The sequence below is a fragment of the Myodes glareolus genome, chromosome 23 (assembly GCF_982192425.1).
Source record: "Myodes glareolus chromosome 23, mMyoGla1.1, whole genome shotgun sequence".
NCBI lineage: Eukaryota > Metazoa > Chordata > Mammalia > Rodentia > Cricetidae > Myodes > Myodes glareolus.
Window position 1 is genome coordinate 4,440,192 of NC_142048.1, and position 15,457 is coordinate 4,455,648.

Genomic DNA, 15,457 nt, shown 5'->3' on the forward strand with positions numbered 1-15,457 from the left:
CATGTCTCTGTCACTTGCTGCTGCATGGACCAGCTGCCTTTGGAGACCTATGGCGTGGTCTCTTGGCGTGCCCATCTATCTGTCTCTCCTCATGGGACTCGCTGCCCCATCGAGGTCTCTCACCCACCACGTGGCTCCCTCCCTGGCTGTACTCAGACCCACAACCCACTGTCTGCTGCCAGGGATCTGAGGCGTGATCTCGGGACCTACTGCCCGCTGCAGCCACCCAGGGACCTGCAGCATTTTTAATTAAACCACATCAGTAAGGTTTATATAGCTTTGGTTGGCTTGAAACTCATTATGTAGACCAGGCTGACCTCAAACTCAGAGATCCATCTGCTTCTGCTTCGAGTGCTGGGATTGCAAGTGTGCACCGCACCACATGTCCTTTGGCTTTTAATAAATAAAGACTATTTTATAGTCTTTTATAAAAGACTATAAATTTTTAAAAAGGTCAGTCAGGTGTAAGGAGTAGTCTGGTTCTATAATCTCAACACTAGATGGAGCCAGCTGGTCATTCAAGGAGCTCAGGTTTAGAGCTGTCTCAAAGATAAGGAGAGCCATGGAGCAAGACCTCCAGCTTCTACACATGTATACAGAGATAAGTTTAAAAAATTTTTTTTTCTCTGTTACAGAACTCAGCTCTATAGACCAGGCTGGCTTCAAACTCATATTCCCCTGCCTCTGCCTCCCAAGTGCTGGGATTAAAGGCGTGTGCCACCATTGCATGGCAAAAATATTTTTTTAAACTACTAAGAGCTACCTGCTGTACCACCCCTATTCCCCAGTCTCATGCCTAGGAAGCAACCATTCCCACCCCAGGCAGAGAGGGTGCTGCAGGCCCCACGAGAGCAAACACAACCCTAATTTGAATGGAGGGCTGCGACTGGCAGGACACCCTGGTCACACTTCTCTCCTGGCTATATAAGCAGGTTCTTTGCTTGCTTTGATAGGCAGTCTGGTGATGCCCTCCTGTGTCCTTATGATGTACTAGCACAGGGTTTCACAAAAGGCTAAAGCAGTCAGTTCTTTGTGTGATGGGCATACTATCTAGTCCTGGAAATTGCTATGTAGACCAGGCTGGCCTCAAACAGTGTTGAGTTCACCTGCCTCTGCCTTAGGAGTGTTGGTATTAGTATACCTGGCTTGTTATTGAGACGTGGCCGGCCCATGTATGTATCTGGCCTGGTTAGTTTTATGTCAGCATGACACAAGCTATAGTCAACAGAGAGGGCACAGGAAACCTCAAATGAGACAATCTTTATAAGCTGGAGCTGTAAGCAAGCCTATGGGCATTTTCTTAGTGAATGGTGGGGCCATCCCAGACCTGGTCATGGATTCTGTAAGAAAGCAGGCTGAGCAAGCCAGTAAGAAGCAACTTCCATGGCTTTTGCATCAGCTCCTGCCTCCAAGGTTCCTGTCTAGTTTGAGTTCCTGTTCTGACTTTTAATGATGAATAGTGATAAGAATAAACCAAATAGACCCCTTCCTCCTCCCCAATTGCTTTTTTGGTCATGGTTTCATTAAAGCACTAGAAGCTGTAGACAGTAGCCCAGGCTAGCTGTGAACTCTCGGTATGTAGTTAAACCCCCCAATTTTTTAAAAATATTTATTATTTAATTATTATGTATACAATATTCTGTCTGCGTGTATGCCTGCGGGCCAGAATAGGGCACCAGACCCCATTACAGATGGTTGTGAGCCACCATGTGGCTGCTGGGAATTGAACTCAGGACCTTTGGAAGAGCAGGCAATGCTCTTAACCACTGAGCCATTTCTCCAGCCCTAAATCCCCCAATTTTACAGAATCCAGTCACTTCAGAAACCGAGGGACAGCCGAGGCTTAGGTTACTCTGAGCCTCCAGTTGCCATGTCTGCCCTTCTATCATGGACTATGTACTTAAATTATGAGCCCAAACCAACCTTCCTTAAGTGACATTTGTTGCCAGTGCCAGACATTTTACCAATGCAATGAAGTGGTTAACAGCTGTGTGCCACCTGTCAGACTTCTCTATCTGCCACCTTCGTGGAAAGGGTGGAGGAGCTGCCAACAGGATAAGAATGCAGGGCAGATCTGGAGAGCCTCAGTGGAACAGGAGAGCGGCTCAGAAGATATAGTCTCAGCACTACCTTGTGGCTCACAAACATATGTAAACTCCAGCTCCAGGTAATTCAATGCCCCCCCCCCCGCCCCCAACACACACACAGAAAAAAAAGCTTCAAAATGTCAGGAACAGGGAACAAAGATGAGAAATGTGACCTGTCACTATAACAGCAGACACACCGACAGCTAGAGGGTGAAAGTCAGAGCAAGCAACATCCAGCCTTAGCACCTAGAACAGGCTCTCAACCTGTGGGTCTCAATCCTTGGGGTGAATGACTTCCAGAGGTCACATATATCCTGCATATCAGCATTTACAATTCATAACAGTAGAAAAATTAGTTATTAAGTAACAACAAAAATTTTATGGTTGCCGGTCACTACATGAGGAACTGTATCAACGGATCGCAGTACTTGGAAGGCTGAGAATTGCTGCTCTGGGGCCAATAGTCTCCAAAACCTGGACCAGTAAGTCCCAGCTCTAGGGGCTTGAGCTGTGAGCCTCTGCAAGTCTCCCCAGGTCTCAGGGAGTCAGGGCCCTTATGGCAAATGAGTGGGGTGGACTTTTTGCAACACAGACCAAGCTAGTTCTCAACTCCTTATCCTCCTACCTCTGACTTCTCAGTGCTGGTACTAGGTGCACCTCCAGGACCAGCCTGAAGGGAAGTATGTGTGCACACACACTCCTGCACGCAGACTGGAGGAGGATGCCAAGTGTCCTGCTTTATCACTTTGTCCTATTCTCTTGAGACGAGGCATACCAGCTTTTACATGGGTGCTAGAATTTGAACTCAGGTCTTCCTATTTGTATACCAAGTGCCCTGAGCTGTCTCCCCAGCTCCTAGTGGGAATTTCATACATTTTAGTACATCTACTTTAAAAACAAAAAAAAAAACTGTATTTATTTTATTTGTACAGGTATTTTGCCTGCATATGCGTGTGCACCACCTGTATGCCTGGTGCCTATGAGGCCAGAAGAGGGTGCCCAATCCCTTGGATCCGGAGTTACAAGTGTATGTGAGGCTCCAGCTGGTGTTGGGAACAAAGCCATCTCTTGGTCAAGAGTTCTTCACCACAGGGCCATTTCTCCAGGTCTTGGGCACTTGAGAGCAGGTGTGGAATCTCTCACCTGTTCAACAGTTCGTTTCAGGCTATAGATGCCTGAACTGGCCTCTGCAGCTGCCAGGGTAACAGCAGTAGCCTCTTCATGGAATGAGGTCTTAATAGTCCTTTTCTTTCCCTTCATGTAGGGCCTCACTCTTAGCACAAGTTAGTTGGAACCTCGTGCTTCATCTCCTGGGTTCAGCCTGTGCTATGGGCAGTTCTTGCTTCACCTTGTCCACCTTGGGGAAGGACAGCTCAGGCAGCACTGGCAGGTGATTCAGACAGGTCTTTCCTCAGACAGGACCCCACCCACTCCGATCCAGCCCCGCAGCAAGGCCACACCAACACTTCTCAAGTACTTTTATTTCACACCTCCTGTGGAGCTTCCTTGGTCCTAGGCTGGAGGCCTGTGTGTGTGTGTGTGTGTGTGTGTCTAGGAGGGGGTAGAGCCTGAGAGAAGAGAGCTGTGCTCTAAAGGACCCAGGCTGTCACTGGGGCTGCAGAGGAGCTCCAGCCTGTGCTGCCTGCCCATAAAGGTCCGGAGTCCCTGGCTCCTTGCATCCCATAGGGCAGGCAGCCCCAAGGCACAGTGGGCAGAGCCAAGTGGGCTACATTCAGGCTTCCCTGGAATGCAGGTTGGTGGGGCTTCCCACTCCTGTCCTTTCTTCAGCCAACAGCTGTGACCCTGTGGAAAACTCCAACAACTCTGGAAGGTTCTCTGGGAATATGGCCAATTCTGGGAAGCATCTGGGAGGGCAACAGATGCCCTACAAGTCCACTGTCCACTGGCCGGGGGTGGAGCCAGCAGCCGGGCGTGACCACCCTCATCCAGGTCACAAAGGTGGAAAGAGCTGATATGAAAGCCCTCACATACACATATAAAATAACAGTTTGGTCCTTCAGTAAGGCTGTTAGAACTTAAAAGTTATGTAAACAACAAACAGAGAAACAGTTACTGAGACTAAGTACAAAGGTCATCGCTGTGCAGACTGGGGCTCCTGGCTAGCAGCCCCGAGCCTTCACACCACACAGAGCTGGTGCCCGTCTCATCCTTCTGGATGCTTTTAATTTTGGATCCTTCTCAGAGAGCGGAAGGCCAGCTCCACAGCTGGGGTTCCAGGTCATGCAGACTGCCTATCATGGTCCTCAGCCATTGGCCTGGCTGGAGTTGGGGGGCAGGCAGTAGGTAGGGGGATCTGAATATCTGCGTTTGGTTCCAGGAAGTCTGACATCGTGGTCCAGGGTGCCCTGTGACGGTAGGTCAGCCCCGGGGGCGATGTATACAGAATGTACCTGGTCCTGTCGGCGGGCGGGTGGCTCTCGACGCCTCACCAGAACAGCAGCCTCTCGGAGAGCAGGTGCCCAGTCGGTCAGGTGCGATGGCAGGCCTGGAGGGAGCTTGATGTTTGCCATGGGCATGATGGGGGTCCTCCGGTGTGTCTTCACTCTGACCGTGACGAAGGATGTCGGCCTTCGGCGTGGAGGGGCAGCGGCCGCGGGGAGGGGGTTCAGGGTGGGCACACTGGGGCAGGGGACAGCAGGTGCGGGGGGCCCTTGGAGAGACAGACTCGGGGTTACTGCAGCGGGGGCATGGGTGAGTTCCCGCCCTGGGCCTGCCGTGGCGGGGAGAGTCATCGAATGCCACCTTCACACTGACCTTCCACGCCCCCCCGTGTACCCCTCTCCTCCAGCAGGCTCTCGGTGCTAGCTGATGTCTCCGAGTCCAGGTTTTCCTCGTCAGAGCCCCGCGGGTCCAGCTCAGGCAACCGGTATGTGATGTCCTCCCTAAGGGTGGAGATACCATATCTGATGCCATTCCTGCCAAGAGACAACCCCCAAAGTAGTCCTGCTCCTCCTGGGCCCTATCTCATACCAAGCACAAGCAGTCAGTAATACCCTTGGCATCTGCCCACCCCCCAACCCCACAATCAGTTTTGCATCAGGTGCTTGCTGGGACTAGATGAGTGTTAGCAGAACAGGCACATGACACTTGCTTCTCCTCCTTGATGGACTGGATCCGCTCCATGAGAATCTCCTTTTCTCGGTCCTCATCGCCACCTGCCATCTCCTCGGGGAGGGCCTCCAGTTCCTCCAAACTGCTGTCCTGCATCACTGGGGTCCTGGGGCTTTTGGCCTGAAAAACAAGGAAGTGGCAGATCTGACCCAGAGCTGGAAGGCAGAGTTGAGGGTTTGGGCAGATCCTAGTGCTTGGAGGAAGTGTGGGCAGCATCAGCTCTAGGTTAGTTGTGAGGTAGACCCACTCCAGGGCTCTGTGCCTGGAGTTCTGCAGGAATCTAGTGGGGAACAGCATGCAGTTCCAGGAGGTTAGGACATGCTTTATGGTATGGCCAAGACTACCCAGCATGCATCTGGAGACATGCAGCCCGGCCCACACAATGTGTACATACCCGGACCCCCTCATAGGGAGACGAAAACCCCAGTTTGAGAGGCCATGGCTGGGAGAGAGATAACACAGGTGAACCGGTGTGCTAAGCCTGCCACAAAGGCATGAGCAGGACCTGACCAGCAGTTGGTAGCAGGTTGAAGACCAATTGGCTCCCATGGGAGCCCAGGACCTGCCCCTCCCCCAGCACCAGAGTGGGCGCTTCTGCAATGGGAACTCCTATGTACTATGTTCAGGGGAGGAGGAAGTCAGGCCAGGCATGTCTGGGCAACAAAGGGGCTGTGTCTGGCTAAGTGGAGTTAACCATTTGGTGAGGGCAGGGCTCTGCCCCACTTGCCCACGTGGCCACACCCTATGGCCTAAACCCCTGCCCAGCCACACAAGGACCAGCCCCAAGGCCAGCACTCACAGCATTTTGCCGCAACAGGGAGAGCCTGCGGAATGCAATGCTCTCAGCTGCCTCCAGTTGGTTGATCTCCTCCATCTTCATCTTGTACTTCCTCATCTGTTCTTTGATGAGCATCTCCACGCACCTGTGTACAGACTTGGTCAGTTCCTGTCTAGTGGCTGGGGAAGGCAGTCCCAGAGAGCCGCACAGGGCCTGGGCCAGGGCTGGGACCCTGGGATACCTTGTGACCTCAGGGGGGCTCACTTTGCCTCTGGTCTCTGAGAGCGCCCAGGGCAGGAGGTAAGAGGCTGGTGTAGGCTGACAGGGTGAACTACTTTCCTGGAAAGGAGAGGTCCAGAGAGGCCGGGTGCCCTGGCCTGGCGTCAGCAAGTGCTTGTCAGAGCTCTGTGAGCTCGACTCCCGGGCACCCACTCGATGGTCGGCACCAGCAGGACTCAGCTCAGAGTCAGCACTGGTGAGGGGAAAGCAAGACTCCCTATCATGACCAGAGGACACAGGAAGTGAGTCTGTGCCTGTCCCGCCACCTCCCAGTGGCTTTGGGCTCCTTCCTCACCCACAACATTTTTTGTTGGTGGCCAGGAGCATGGCTGGGGATCAGAGGGATCCTCCTCAGCTTTACCTTAAGAAAGCTGCCACGGGGGACAGGCCATTAAAGGTCCTCTTCTGGCAGGCTTTTTATGTTTTCACTGGGGGATAGGGCTGGGATATGGAACAGAGGTCCTTATGCATGCCGAGCAAGACCTCTAGCACAGAGCCAAACTCCAGCCTTTCGGAGTTCTAAAGAAAATGGTGGAAAACTGCTTGTCCACCCAAAGGTGGACACACTGCTCTAATGGTCACCTTTCCCCATCAGGGGGCTTAGGGGTCTCATCCCTTGAATGCTTCGAGCAACTCAGAGCATGGTCTTCACTGAATAGGGAGACGTGAGGTGGCGCTCCCCCGCTGTGTGGAACCATGCCTGCATGTTGCCTGCACTGGGGTGGCTTCTGGAAACCCAGTTCCACTCATTTCAAATCTGCCTTTTGTTAAATATTAGGTTTTAGTTAAAACAGTGTGATTGCTACAGCACACACTGAGGAGGGAGGGCCTGGCATGCCTGAGCATGCGTGCTGGGGACACATGGAACCCTGCTTCCAGCCCATAGCATCATAGGAAAGAAAAAGAGGTGTGTTTGTGTATGCATGCTATGTGTGCATGCATGTGTGTGTGCGTGTGGAGGGGAGGTGAGAGAAGACTGTTGAAGAAACCTAAGGGGCCACTGGAAAAATAGCTCAGAAGGTCAAGTTGTTTGCTGCCAAACCGGATGACCTGAGTTTAATCCCTCAGACCTACAAGGAAGAAAAGAACCAACTCCTGGAAGTTGTCCTTTGACCACCACATATGTCACGGCATGTGTGACCTCCCCCCAAAAATAATTAAAAGGAACTTGATGAGATTCCTGGGTGGTAGGAGCCTGGAGACCCTGTCGGGCTGACTGTCCAAGCCATCATGATGGAGGCTAGGCAGGCTTTGAGTGAGCTCTTGCTAGATTTTGGAGGCAGTCATGCTCTGTAGCTGACCTGGAACTCCCCCACTGTGAAGATGATGGACGTCCCAGCTAGCTGGGCATTTGTGGGTATGGGAATGGGACAGGGGACTCACGTGGTAATCTTCAGTACATCCTTCATGCTGGTCAGGGGGTCCGAGTTGTCAGGGCAGCGTAGTAGGCACGGTGCAAAGATGATTGCCAGAGCTCCTGGTGACATGCGGTTCACATCCTCAAGGAGGGCCACCCTGTAGGGCCAACAGTTAGGGAGAACCCCTCCCGCACCCCTCCCTGATCCCAATGCCAGGTTCATGTCTTGGTATTAGTGGCCAGGACATGCTGCAGGGTCACAGGGCACAGCCCTCTCGGCTCCTGGGGGAGGGGCACTTGCTTGACAAGATGGAAGATGAGCCTCTCCAGAGAGGTGTGGTTGGCCTCAGGCAGGTGGTCCAAAACTGCATAGATGGCAGCCAGCTGTTCCTGCTTCTCCGGAAGCTCTGGGGGAGGCCAGGGCCATCAGTCCTGGGTGGCATCACCCATGCCCAGTCCTCCTTCACCATGCATTTGGGGTGCACCAAGGCCCTTCATGTTTCCAGAGGGAAACAGCCAACCCAAACTGTGGGCCCCAGCTGGACAGAACGTGCTCCAAGCCTCATCCCTTTCTCTGTGGCTCACCAACAGCCCTGAGGAAGTCTCCATACTGGGCAAAGGTCATGAGGGGCTCAGGCAGCTCCCTCAGCCACTGCTTCAGGACCCCAGTGATGGCGTGGATGGGGAAGTCTTCCAGGTTGACTGCAGCAGGGTCTGCAGGCAAGAACAGGTGAGCACTGTATGGGTGCTGACCAGTGGGCCCAGCTAGGGCGTCTGCTCCTAGTGCCTTACCTGTCTGCAGTGCCTGTCGCAGTTCCCGTGTCCGGTTAGCAGCGCCCGATTTGCGGTAGAGGCCCTCGGTATACAGGCCATGCATCTCTACATGTTCTAGAAGCTTCTCCAGCACGATGGGCACGGAGGCCTTGTCACTGGTTAGGCTGTCCACACACACACCGAAGTGGCCTGGCTCGGCACCCGGCTCACTCTACAGTTGGGGTGGAGAATCAGGCCTGATGGCCACTGGCCCTAGCCCCCTCTATCCCTTTCTGCCCACTACGTTCTTGAAGGGATGCTGGGGGTGGGTTCTGGGCTTGCGGGCTCCCTCCATGCAGCACCCATAGGCTGGATGGCCCTTCCTGGGGAGAAGGTGCCCCAGCCCCATGGCCCTCTAACAGACTGGGCTCTAATTCTTGTTGTGCCACAAACTTGACCTCAACACCTTCATGCACAGTTGAGGGCCTCCCTCTGTGAGGCCCAGGACTCTTTAGCAGTGGTTAGGAGCCTGGCTGGGAGCATCAGTACTAGGAATGGTCACTACAGGGGAATTCCTGCAGGGGAACCGAAGGCCACAGCCCTACTGCCACTTCCCTGGGAGGCCTAGCTGTAATATTCTAGAAAGTTCCAGGTTTAGGCACACTCACCTTCCTCCTTCCTGTGTAGGAGCAGTAGCTCTGAATCTTGTGCACGCATTTTTTGTGGCAGGTCATCTTGCACACTAAGGGGCCAGAGCGGAAGTTACAGAAGGTACAGAGGACCCCAGGTTCCTGAGAACAACCACTCACTGTCTGGGGACCTTGACTGCATTCTAAATCATATGGATCACACTCTGCTCTGATTCTCATGAGAAGATGGGTAGGTGGTAACTGGTGCTCAGAAGAGACCTAGGTCTTGGTTATACAGGAGGCACCAGTGGGAACTCAGTCTGACAGTGGCTGAGTGATACTTTCTTCAACTACACTGATCTCCAGACTAGGATGTCAGCTAAGATCTAGGGCGGTGGGACCAGCACCGTCAAGGTGTATATGTGTGTTTGTGTGTACGCATGCATGTGTGTTGGGGTGGGGCTTCCAGTCCTGAGCCCAGAGGAAATGAAGAGACTCAGGACACGGAGCCAGGAGGTCAGCTGGGCCTGGCTTGGTCATCCTCTGGCTACACAACCAGCCAGCTCTGGGTTGCATTTGTGTATTGGCATGCTTTAGAGGATAAACAAGGTGTCTGTGAAGCACTGGAGGGGGGTGAAGGTTGAAGCTGTGTGAGCGCCATAAACCATGGTACATGGGTAGGGCCCCCATGACAGTCAAGTTATCTGCCTCTGTGTATGTGTATGCGTGCCTGCCATGTGTTGAGAGGAGCATTCTGAAGAGCGGGCAGGAGGACAGGGAGGGTGGCAGAGGTAGGGCACCCATGTGGCCAGGATAGGGTGGGGCTCACCACTGCACAGCAGAGCCTTGTCCATGAGCCAGATATAGGAGAGACACTGCTCACACGACTGCGGGATGTTCACCTGGTAGCTGGCAAACACATGCCCATTGTGCTCCTGGACCTGGGGTAGGAAAGGGAGTAGGAAGGCTGGGCTGAGTGGGCACCCTTCCCACTCCACTGTCTCAGTAGCAGCTCCTTCCCATGGCTCTGAGGCGCTGGATCAGGGCTGCACACAATCAACATATGAACCCATATGGACACACAGCTACTCACAGCATGCTCCTGCACACACACATACACACACATGCATACACACGGCTACTCACAGCATACACACACACACACACACACACACGGCTACTCACAGCACGTTCCTGTTTCCGCTTCTTCTTCTGGGCTTTGCTCTGCTGAGAGAGAGATGAAGCCCATATGGGGATGAGTAGTCAGACCAACTGTCCCCTAGGAACACCCCTGTCCTCAGAAAGGAGGTAGGGAGCTTGGAAGCACCATGACCCACCTGGAGTAGCATAAGGCACCCTAAAACCCACAGCCTGCTCAACAGAGCAGCATCGGGGCCATGGCTGACCAGGGAGATGATGGTGCCATAGTTGGGAGGGCTGAGAGGATGAGGATCTGCTAGGGTGGTGGGTGAGGCTGGGGAGAGATGTGTGTGACTAAATGGGAGGGGCTGGGCAAGGACGATATGGGGAGACACAGCCAGCTACTGCACAGGGAGGACCCAGGACAGGATGGGGGCTGTGGGGGTGAAGCTGCCTACCTTAGTCGGCTCAAAGTCGGTCTTGGTGTAGCTGCGGGTGAACTCATCCAGCAGTGACTGGAAGACATTGAGGACCAGGTTGGTGTCCTTCTCCCCACGCTCGGCAGCCAGGTTGTTGACAACAATCTGGTAGTTCTCCATTAGGTCCTTGTAGCCTACATGGATCTTTCCGTTCTGTAGGAACATGACAAGGGGTCCCCATGACCCAGCGAAGGGGCTGTGGAGTGGGACTGGGGGAGGTGAGATATGGGCAGTGGGGTGGGGTCCACGCACAGGCACAGAGTACATGGTCTTAATGTTGCTCCTGAACCGCTCAGTGGCCTCGATGAACAAGCTCTCAATGGGTGTCTTCTGCGAGCGCAGGTCGTTCACCTGCAGGGAGAGAGTGGTCAGGGCTGCTCACATTTAGTCAGTGCCAGCTATGAAACCCAAGGCAGCTAGAAACCTACACGGCCATTCTAGCCCAAAGGGCATCACGCATGCATCTGAAGAGGCTACAGAACAGGGTTTTGTGGGGCTTCGCAATGCTTGGATGGAACCAAGGGCCTCAGGAAGGTGAGGCTTCACTGTCCCACTCAGTCACACTCTAATTCTTCAGAGTATTTTTTTTTGGGAATAGTTTGGCCAGCCTGGGAGTTGTAATCCTCCTGCCTCAGCTTCCCAAGGCCTGTAGCAACTGCAGCTGTGGATTTCAAGCTGGAACAGCAAGAAGATATGCACTGTGCAGCAGAGACCAGTACACACTCTGAACATGAACTCCTATCAGCACTCTACAGCCCTTTGCCTGAAGCTCTCAGGAGAGAACAGAGTGGAGTATGGCTTCCCCATACATCCATGAGCAAGGCTTACTAATGTTTACAACAAAGACACTGACTTGGAGAAAAATACAGATGGGCAAAATGTCCCTCATGAACACATGATGGGCTATGCAGGGGGGACCAGCTGGCTTTAGATTTAGAATTTAGAATTTTCTTTAAAAAAAAAAAAAAACAAACTAAAACACTTTCCAGGCTGGGGAGATGGCTCACTGCTTTAGAGCACTGGATGCTCTTCCAGAGGATCTGGGCTTCATTCCTAGAACTCCAGGGGATTTCATGCCTTCTTCTGGCCTCTGTGGGCACTGTGTGCAGGTGGTGAGCATACATGCAGGCAAAACACTCATATACATTTTTTTTTAATTTAAAGAAGTTTGTGTGTGTACACACATGCATGTCACAGCATGTATGGGGTTAGAGGACGTCAACCTATGTGAACTGGTTCTGTGTAGGCCTGGAGCACCAAACTCAGGCGATCAGGCTTGGCAGCAAGCACCTTCACCTGCCACCTCAGCAGCCCTACTCCGCTTTTTCCTGTAGCCCTAAATTTAGTTCCTCCCTTAGTGCTGCAGAGAGGGAGAGGGGCCTCCTGTGCTTGTTGTCCCCAGAAATGAACAGCCACCTCACTGCCATCTCCAGCCTGGGTGTGCCTAACAATTGGCATCCTGGCATCTCACCTTGTTGAGCAGGAACTCATCCAGAAACTTGAGCTCATTGGCATTGGTGATCTTGCGGAACACTGACTCACGCCACTTCTCTGACACTGTGATCTGTCCGACCTTGCGGTTTCGGTTCTTTTTCCCTTTCACGGACTTCTCGCCCACAGCATGGCGGTGCTGCTGGCTTGAAAGTGCTGCAGGGACACAGGGCAGTCAGAAGCAAGATAGAAATGAGCGCCCAGGAACACACTTAGGTCCACGGCCATGATCCCCAGGCCAAATCCACTCCCAGGGCTCAGACACTGCCACTGGGACCTGACAGTTGTGGGCATGGCTAGGCAACTGATTCTGGAAGTTATGGGGAACCAACCTTCTAGATTCTTCTTGGTGGAGGCTTCCTGTGCCACTGGCCCTCCATTGCTCTCCATCTCCTCCACACACTCCACGCTAGGTTTCTTATCCTTGGTTTTGTGCAGGAACAGTCGTTTAAAGGCAGATCTGCAGGAGACAGTGTTTTTGTTTAAGTTTTTACTTATGGGTGTGCGTGCATCTGTGGGTATACACACTGTGAGTGCAGTGCCTTTGCAGGCCAGGAGGTTGTGCGATCCCTCTGCAGTGACAACTACAGGAGGCAGTGAGTCACCAGACATGGTGCTGGGGACCCAATTTGTGTCATGTGAAAGCAGGGCAGGTGCTCTTAACCACTAAGCCATCTCTCTAGTTCCACTTTTTCTTCCTTTGAGACAGTTTTACTATGTTGGCTAGGCTGGCCTCAAATGCAGAGACCCCTCTCAGGCACCAGGATTAAAGGCATTTGTCAGTATGCCCAGCCGTTTTGCTTTAGAGACAGGGTCTATAGGCAGAGTGGCCTTTGCATCCTCGGCAGCTGGAGTGTGTGTGTTACACACCATGCCTCTCCTCTGCATCTTTTCTTTTCTTTTCTTAAAGATTTACTTATTATGCATACAACATTCTGCCTCCAGAGGGCACCAGATCTCATTATAGATGGTTGTCAGCTACCATGTGGTTGTTGGGAACTGAATTCAGGACCTCTGCAAGAGCAGCCAGTGCTCTTAACCTGAGCCATTTCTCCAGCCCTTGGTTTTGTGTTTTCAAGACAGGGTTTCTCTGTGCAGCTCTGGATGTCCTGGAACTCGCTCTGTAGACCAGGCTGGCTTCAAACTCAAGTAGATCAGTCTGCCTCTGCCTCCTGAGTGCTAGGACTAAAATGTGCACCACCATGCCCAGCTCTGCATGAAGTTTAAGGCCTGAGAAGCAGAAGTTATAAGACTGGACCCTCTCCAAGGGAAGCCATGTTCTCATCACTGATTTAAAACAAAAAAAGGAGGCCACCTAACAAAGACAATGGTTCACTGTGGAGTACAGGATGACAGACAGACAGCATCTGCCTGAGCTGAGCAGGATGCTGCGCAGGACTCAGCCTGCCCCAATGTCATTAAAAAAAAAAAATACAATGAAGGGCTGGTGAGTGGGTAAAGGCGGCCACTAAGCCTGACAACTTGTGTCTGGGACTGACTCCAGCAAGTTGTTCTCTGACCTCCCCACACGGCACATGTGTGCACACATGCAATATAAATGAAAATAATTTAAAATAATGAGTTCTTGCCCCCTGATGGCTTTCATGGACACAGTATGGGAAGAAAGCCAGAGAAATGGTGACATTATTAGCAGTGGCTGCTGCGCACTGTAGGGACAAATGGTTATACACCAAAAAGTTACCTCAGACTCTGACTGGGATCTTGTGTGGGAAAGGTCTTTGTGTTTGTGACCAGCTGAAGTAATATAGGATGAGATATGAATTAACCAACACAATACAAATCCAATAGTAAGTATCCTTATCAAACAAAACAGAAGGGCCTGGGGGCGTGGCTCAGGGGTGGAGCCCTGTCTAGGATTCCCCAGTGAGGGGCTGGGGTGTGACTCAGGGATGGAGTAGCCCAAGGCTTCTTCACTAGAACTGTAACAGATAAAAAGCAATTTAAGAAAAGCCACTGGTTGGAGAGAGCTCCATGAAGTGGAGGCAGGATCAGTCACTATGAACAAGGATGCCTGGAGTCCCCAGATCCAGGCCAAGGGCAGCCCCTCTAGGCTGAGCACAGCCCAGTTTCATCTGACTTTGAACCTCTTGTGAGATTCAACTCCTCTTGGTTATAGCCCCTGGATTCTGACACCTGGCAGCTGAGGCCTGTGTGTGCTCCACCCCCACCCCATTCTATGTTTTTCTATTACTTGCTATGGTTAGGGCAGAAGTGTTCCTGCCCCACTGACTCTTCTATGAAAGAACCATTCTAGAGCAGTCTAGCAAGGCTGTCTGAGTGGGACATCTTCAGGAAGTTGTCAAGTCTGAGGGCCTAGCGTGGTCGCTGAGGAAAGGGAGGGGTTTTTGAGATGGTATCTTCAATAGCCCAAGACGGCTTCAGACAGTGATCATCCTCCTGCCTCAGCCTCCTCAGGACTGAGGTTACAGCTATGTAAAACTAAGCCTATCCAGGATTTGCTTTTGACTTCACTGGGGGGAAAAAATGGAGGGCTCAGCATGGTGGTACACATCTTAATTTCAGAACTCAGGAGGCGGAGGCGGAGGCAGAGGCAGTTGGATCTCTGTGAGTTAGTTCACCAGGTCCACAGAGTGAGTTCCAGACAGCCAGGGCCATATAAACCCTGCCTCAGAATAAAGAAGTAAATAGATGAAGAAACAGACGAGGCTGGAAGGCAGCTCAATGGTAAGCGCTTGCTGTGCGAGTCTGAGGGCCTGCGTCTGCACCACATTAACACTGGGCGCAGGGGTGCACACGTGTAATCCCACTGCTGTGGGTGGGGGTGGTAGATTCTTGGAGTCTGCTAGCCAACCATTAGCCAACTAATGACCTCCAGGTCCAGTGAGAGACCCTGCCTAAAGTGTGGTGGTTTGAATGAGAAAGAAGCTTCACAAGCTTATTTTGAATGCTTAGTCACCAGGGTGTGAAGCTGTTTGGGAAAGATGAGGAAGTGCGCCTTGTTGGGGTGGAGTCAGGCCAGGCTCAGTGTCCCTCCACCTGCTCATAGCTACTGCTCCAGGTCCATGTTTGCTGCCATGATGATCATGGACAAACCCTTCGAAACCATATGCCAGCTCAAATTAAATGCTTTCTTTTTTTAAGAGTTGCGTCGGTCATGGTGTTTCCTCATAGCAGTAGAAACAGTGACTAAGACGAAGGACACAATGTTAGCTCCTGTCAGCCATCTGTGCAATCAGGGCAGGTGACCTGGCCTGGCTGTGGCTTTCTGAGACATCATTACAAGCATGTGGCCACCCTGGTTCTTGAGGTGGTCTTGAGCTGGGCTAAGTGGAAAGGGTCAATGGATAGGT

General features: G+C 52.3%; 1 protein-coding gene across 28 annotated transcripts in view; it reads right to left on the reverse strand.

Annotated features, from left to right (window-relative positions):
* Positions 1-2,976: 2,976 nt before the first annotated feature.
* Myo9b (myosin IXB) overlaps positions 2,977-15,457 on the reverse strand; it is an 88,221-nt gene continuing 75,740 nt past the window's right edge. For 13 of the 28 annotated variants that reach the window (XM_087900865.1, XM_087900855.1, XM_087900848.1 and 10 more), the window contains 16 exons: positions 12,458-12,585; positions 12,106-12,281; positions 10,887-10,985; positions 10,614-10,787; positions 10,201-10,242; positions 9,845-9,956; positions 9,055-9,128; positions 8,426-8,618; positions 8,219-8,347; positions 7,935-8,040; positions 7,660-7,791; positions 6,019-6,142; positions 5,614-5,661; positions 5,200-5,339; positions 4,863-4,990; positions 2,977-4,758 (listed from right to left, as the gene is read on the reverse strand). In XM_087900865.1, the coding sequence (XP_087756991.1) occupies positions 4,352-4,758; positions 4,863-4,990; positions 5,200-5,339; positions 5,614-5,661; positions 6,019-6,142; positions 7,660-7,791; positions 7,935-8,040; positions 8,219-8,347; positions 8,426-8,618; positions 9,055-9,128; positions 9,845-9,956; positions 10,201-10,242; positions 10,614-10,787; positions 10,887-10,985; positions 12,106-12,281; positions 12,458-12,585 (2,212 nt within the window). In that variant the 3' untranslated portion in view covers positions 2,977-4,351. Of the gene's footprint in view, positions 4,759-4,862; positions 4,991-5,195; positions 5,340-5,613; positions 5,662-6,018; positions 6,143-7,659; positions 7,792-7,934; positions 8,041-8,218; positions 8,348-8,425; positions 8,619-9,054; positions 9,129-9,844; positions 9,957-10,200; positions 10,243-10,613; positions 10,788-10,886; positions 10,986-12,105; positions 12,282-12,457; positions 12,586-15,457 lie in introns of all 28 variants that reach the window. The other 15 variants (XM_087900857.1, XM_087900856.1, XM_087900849.1 and 12 more) reach the window with 8 other exon arrangements.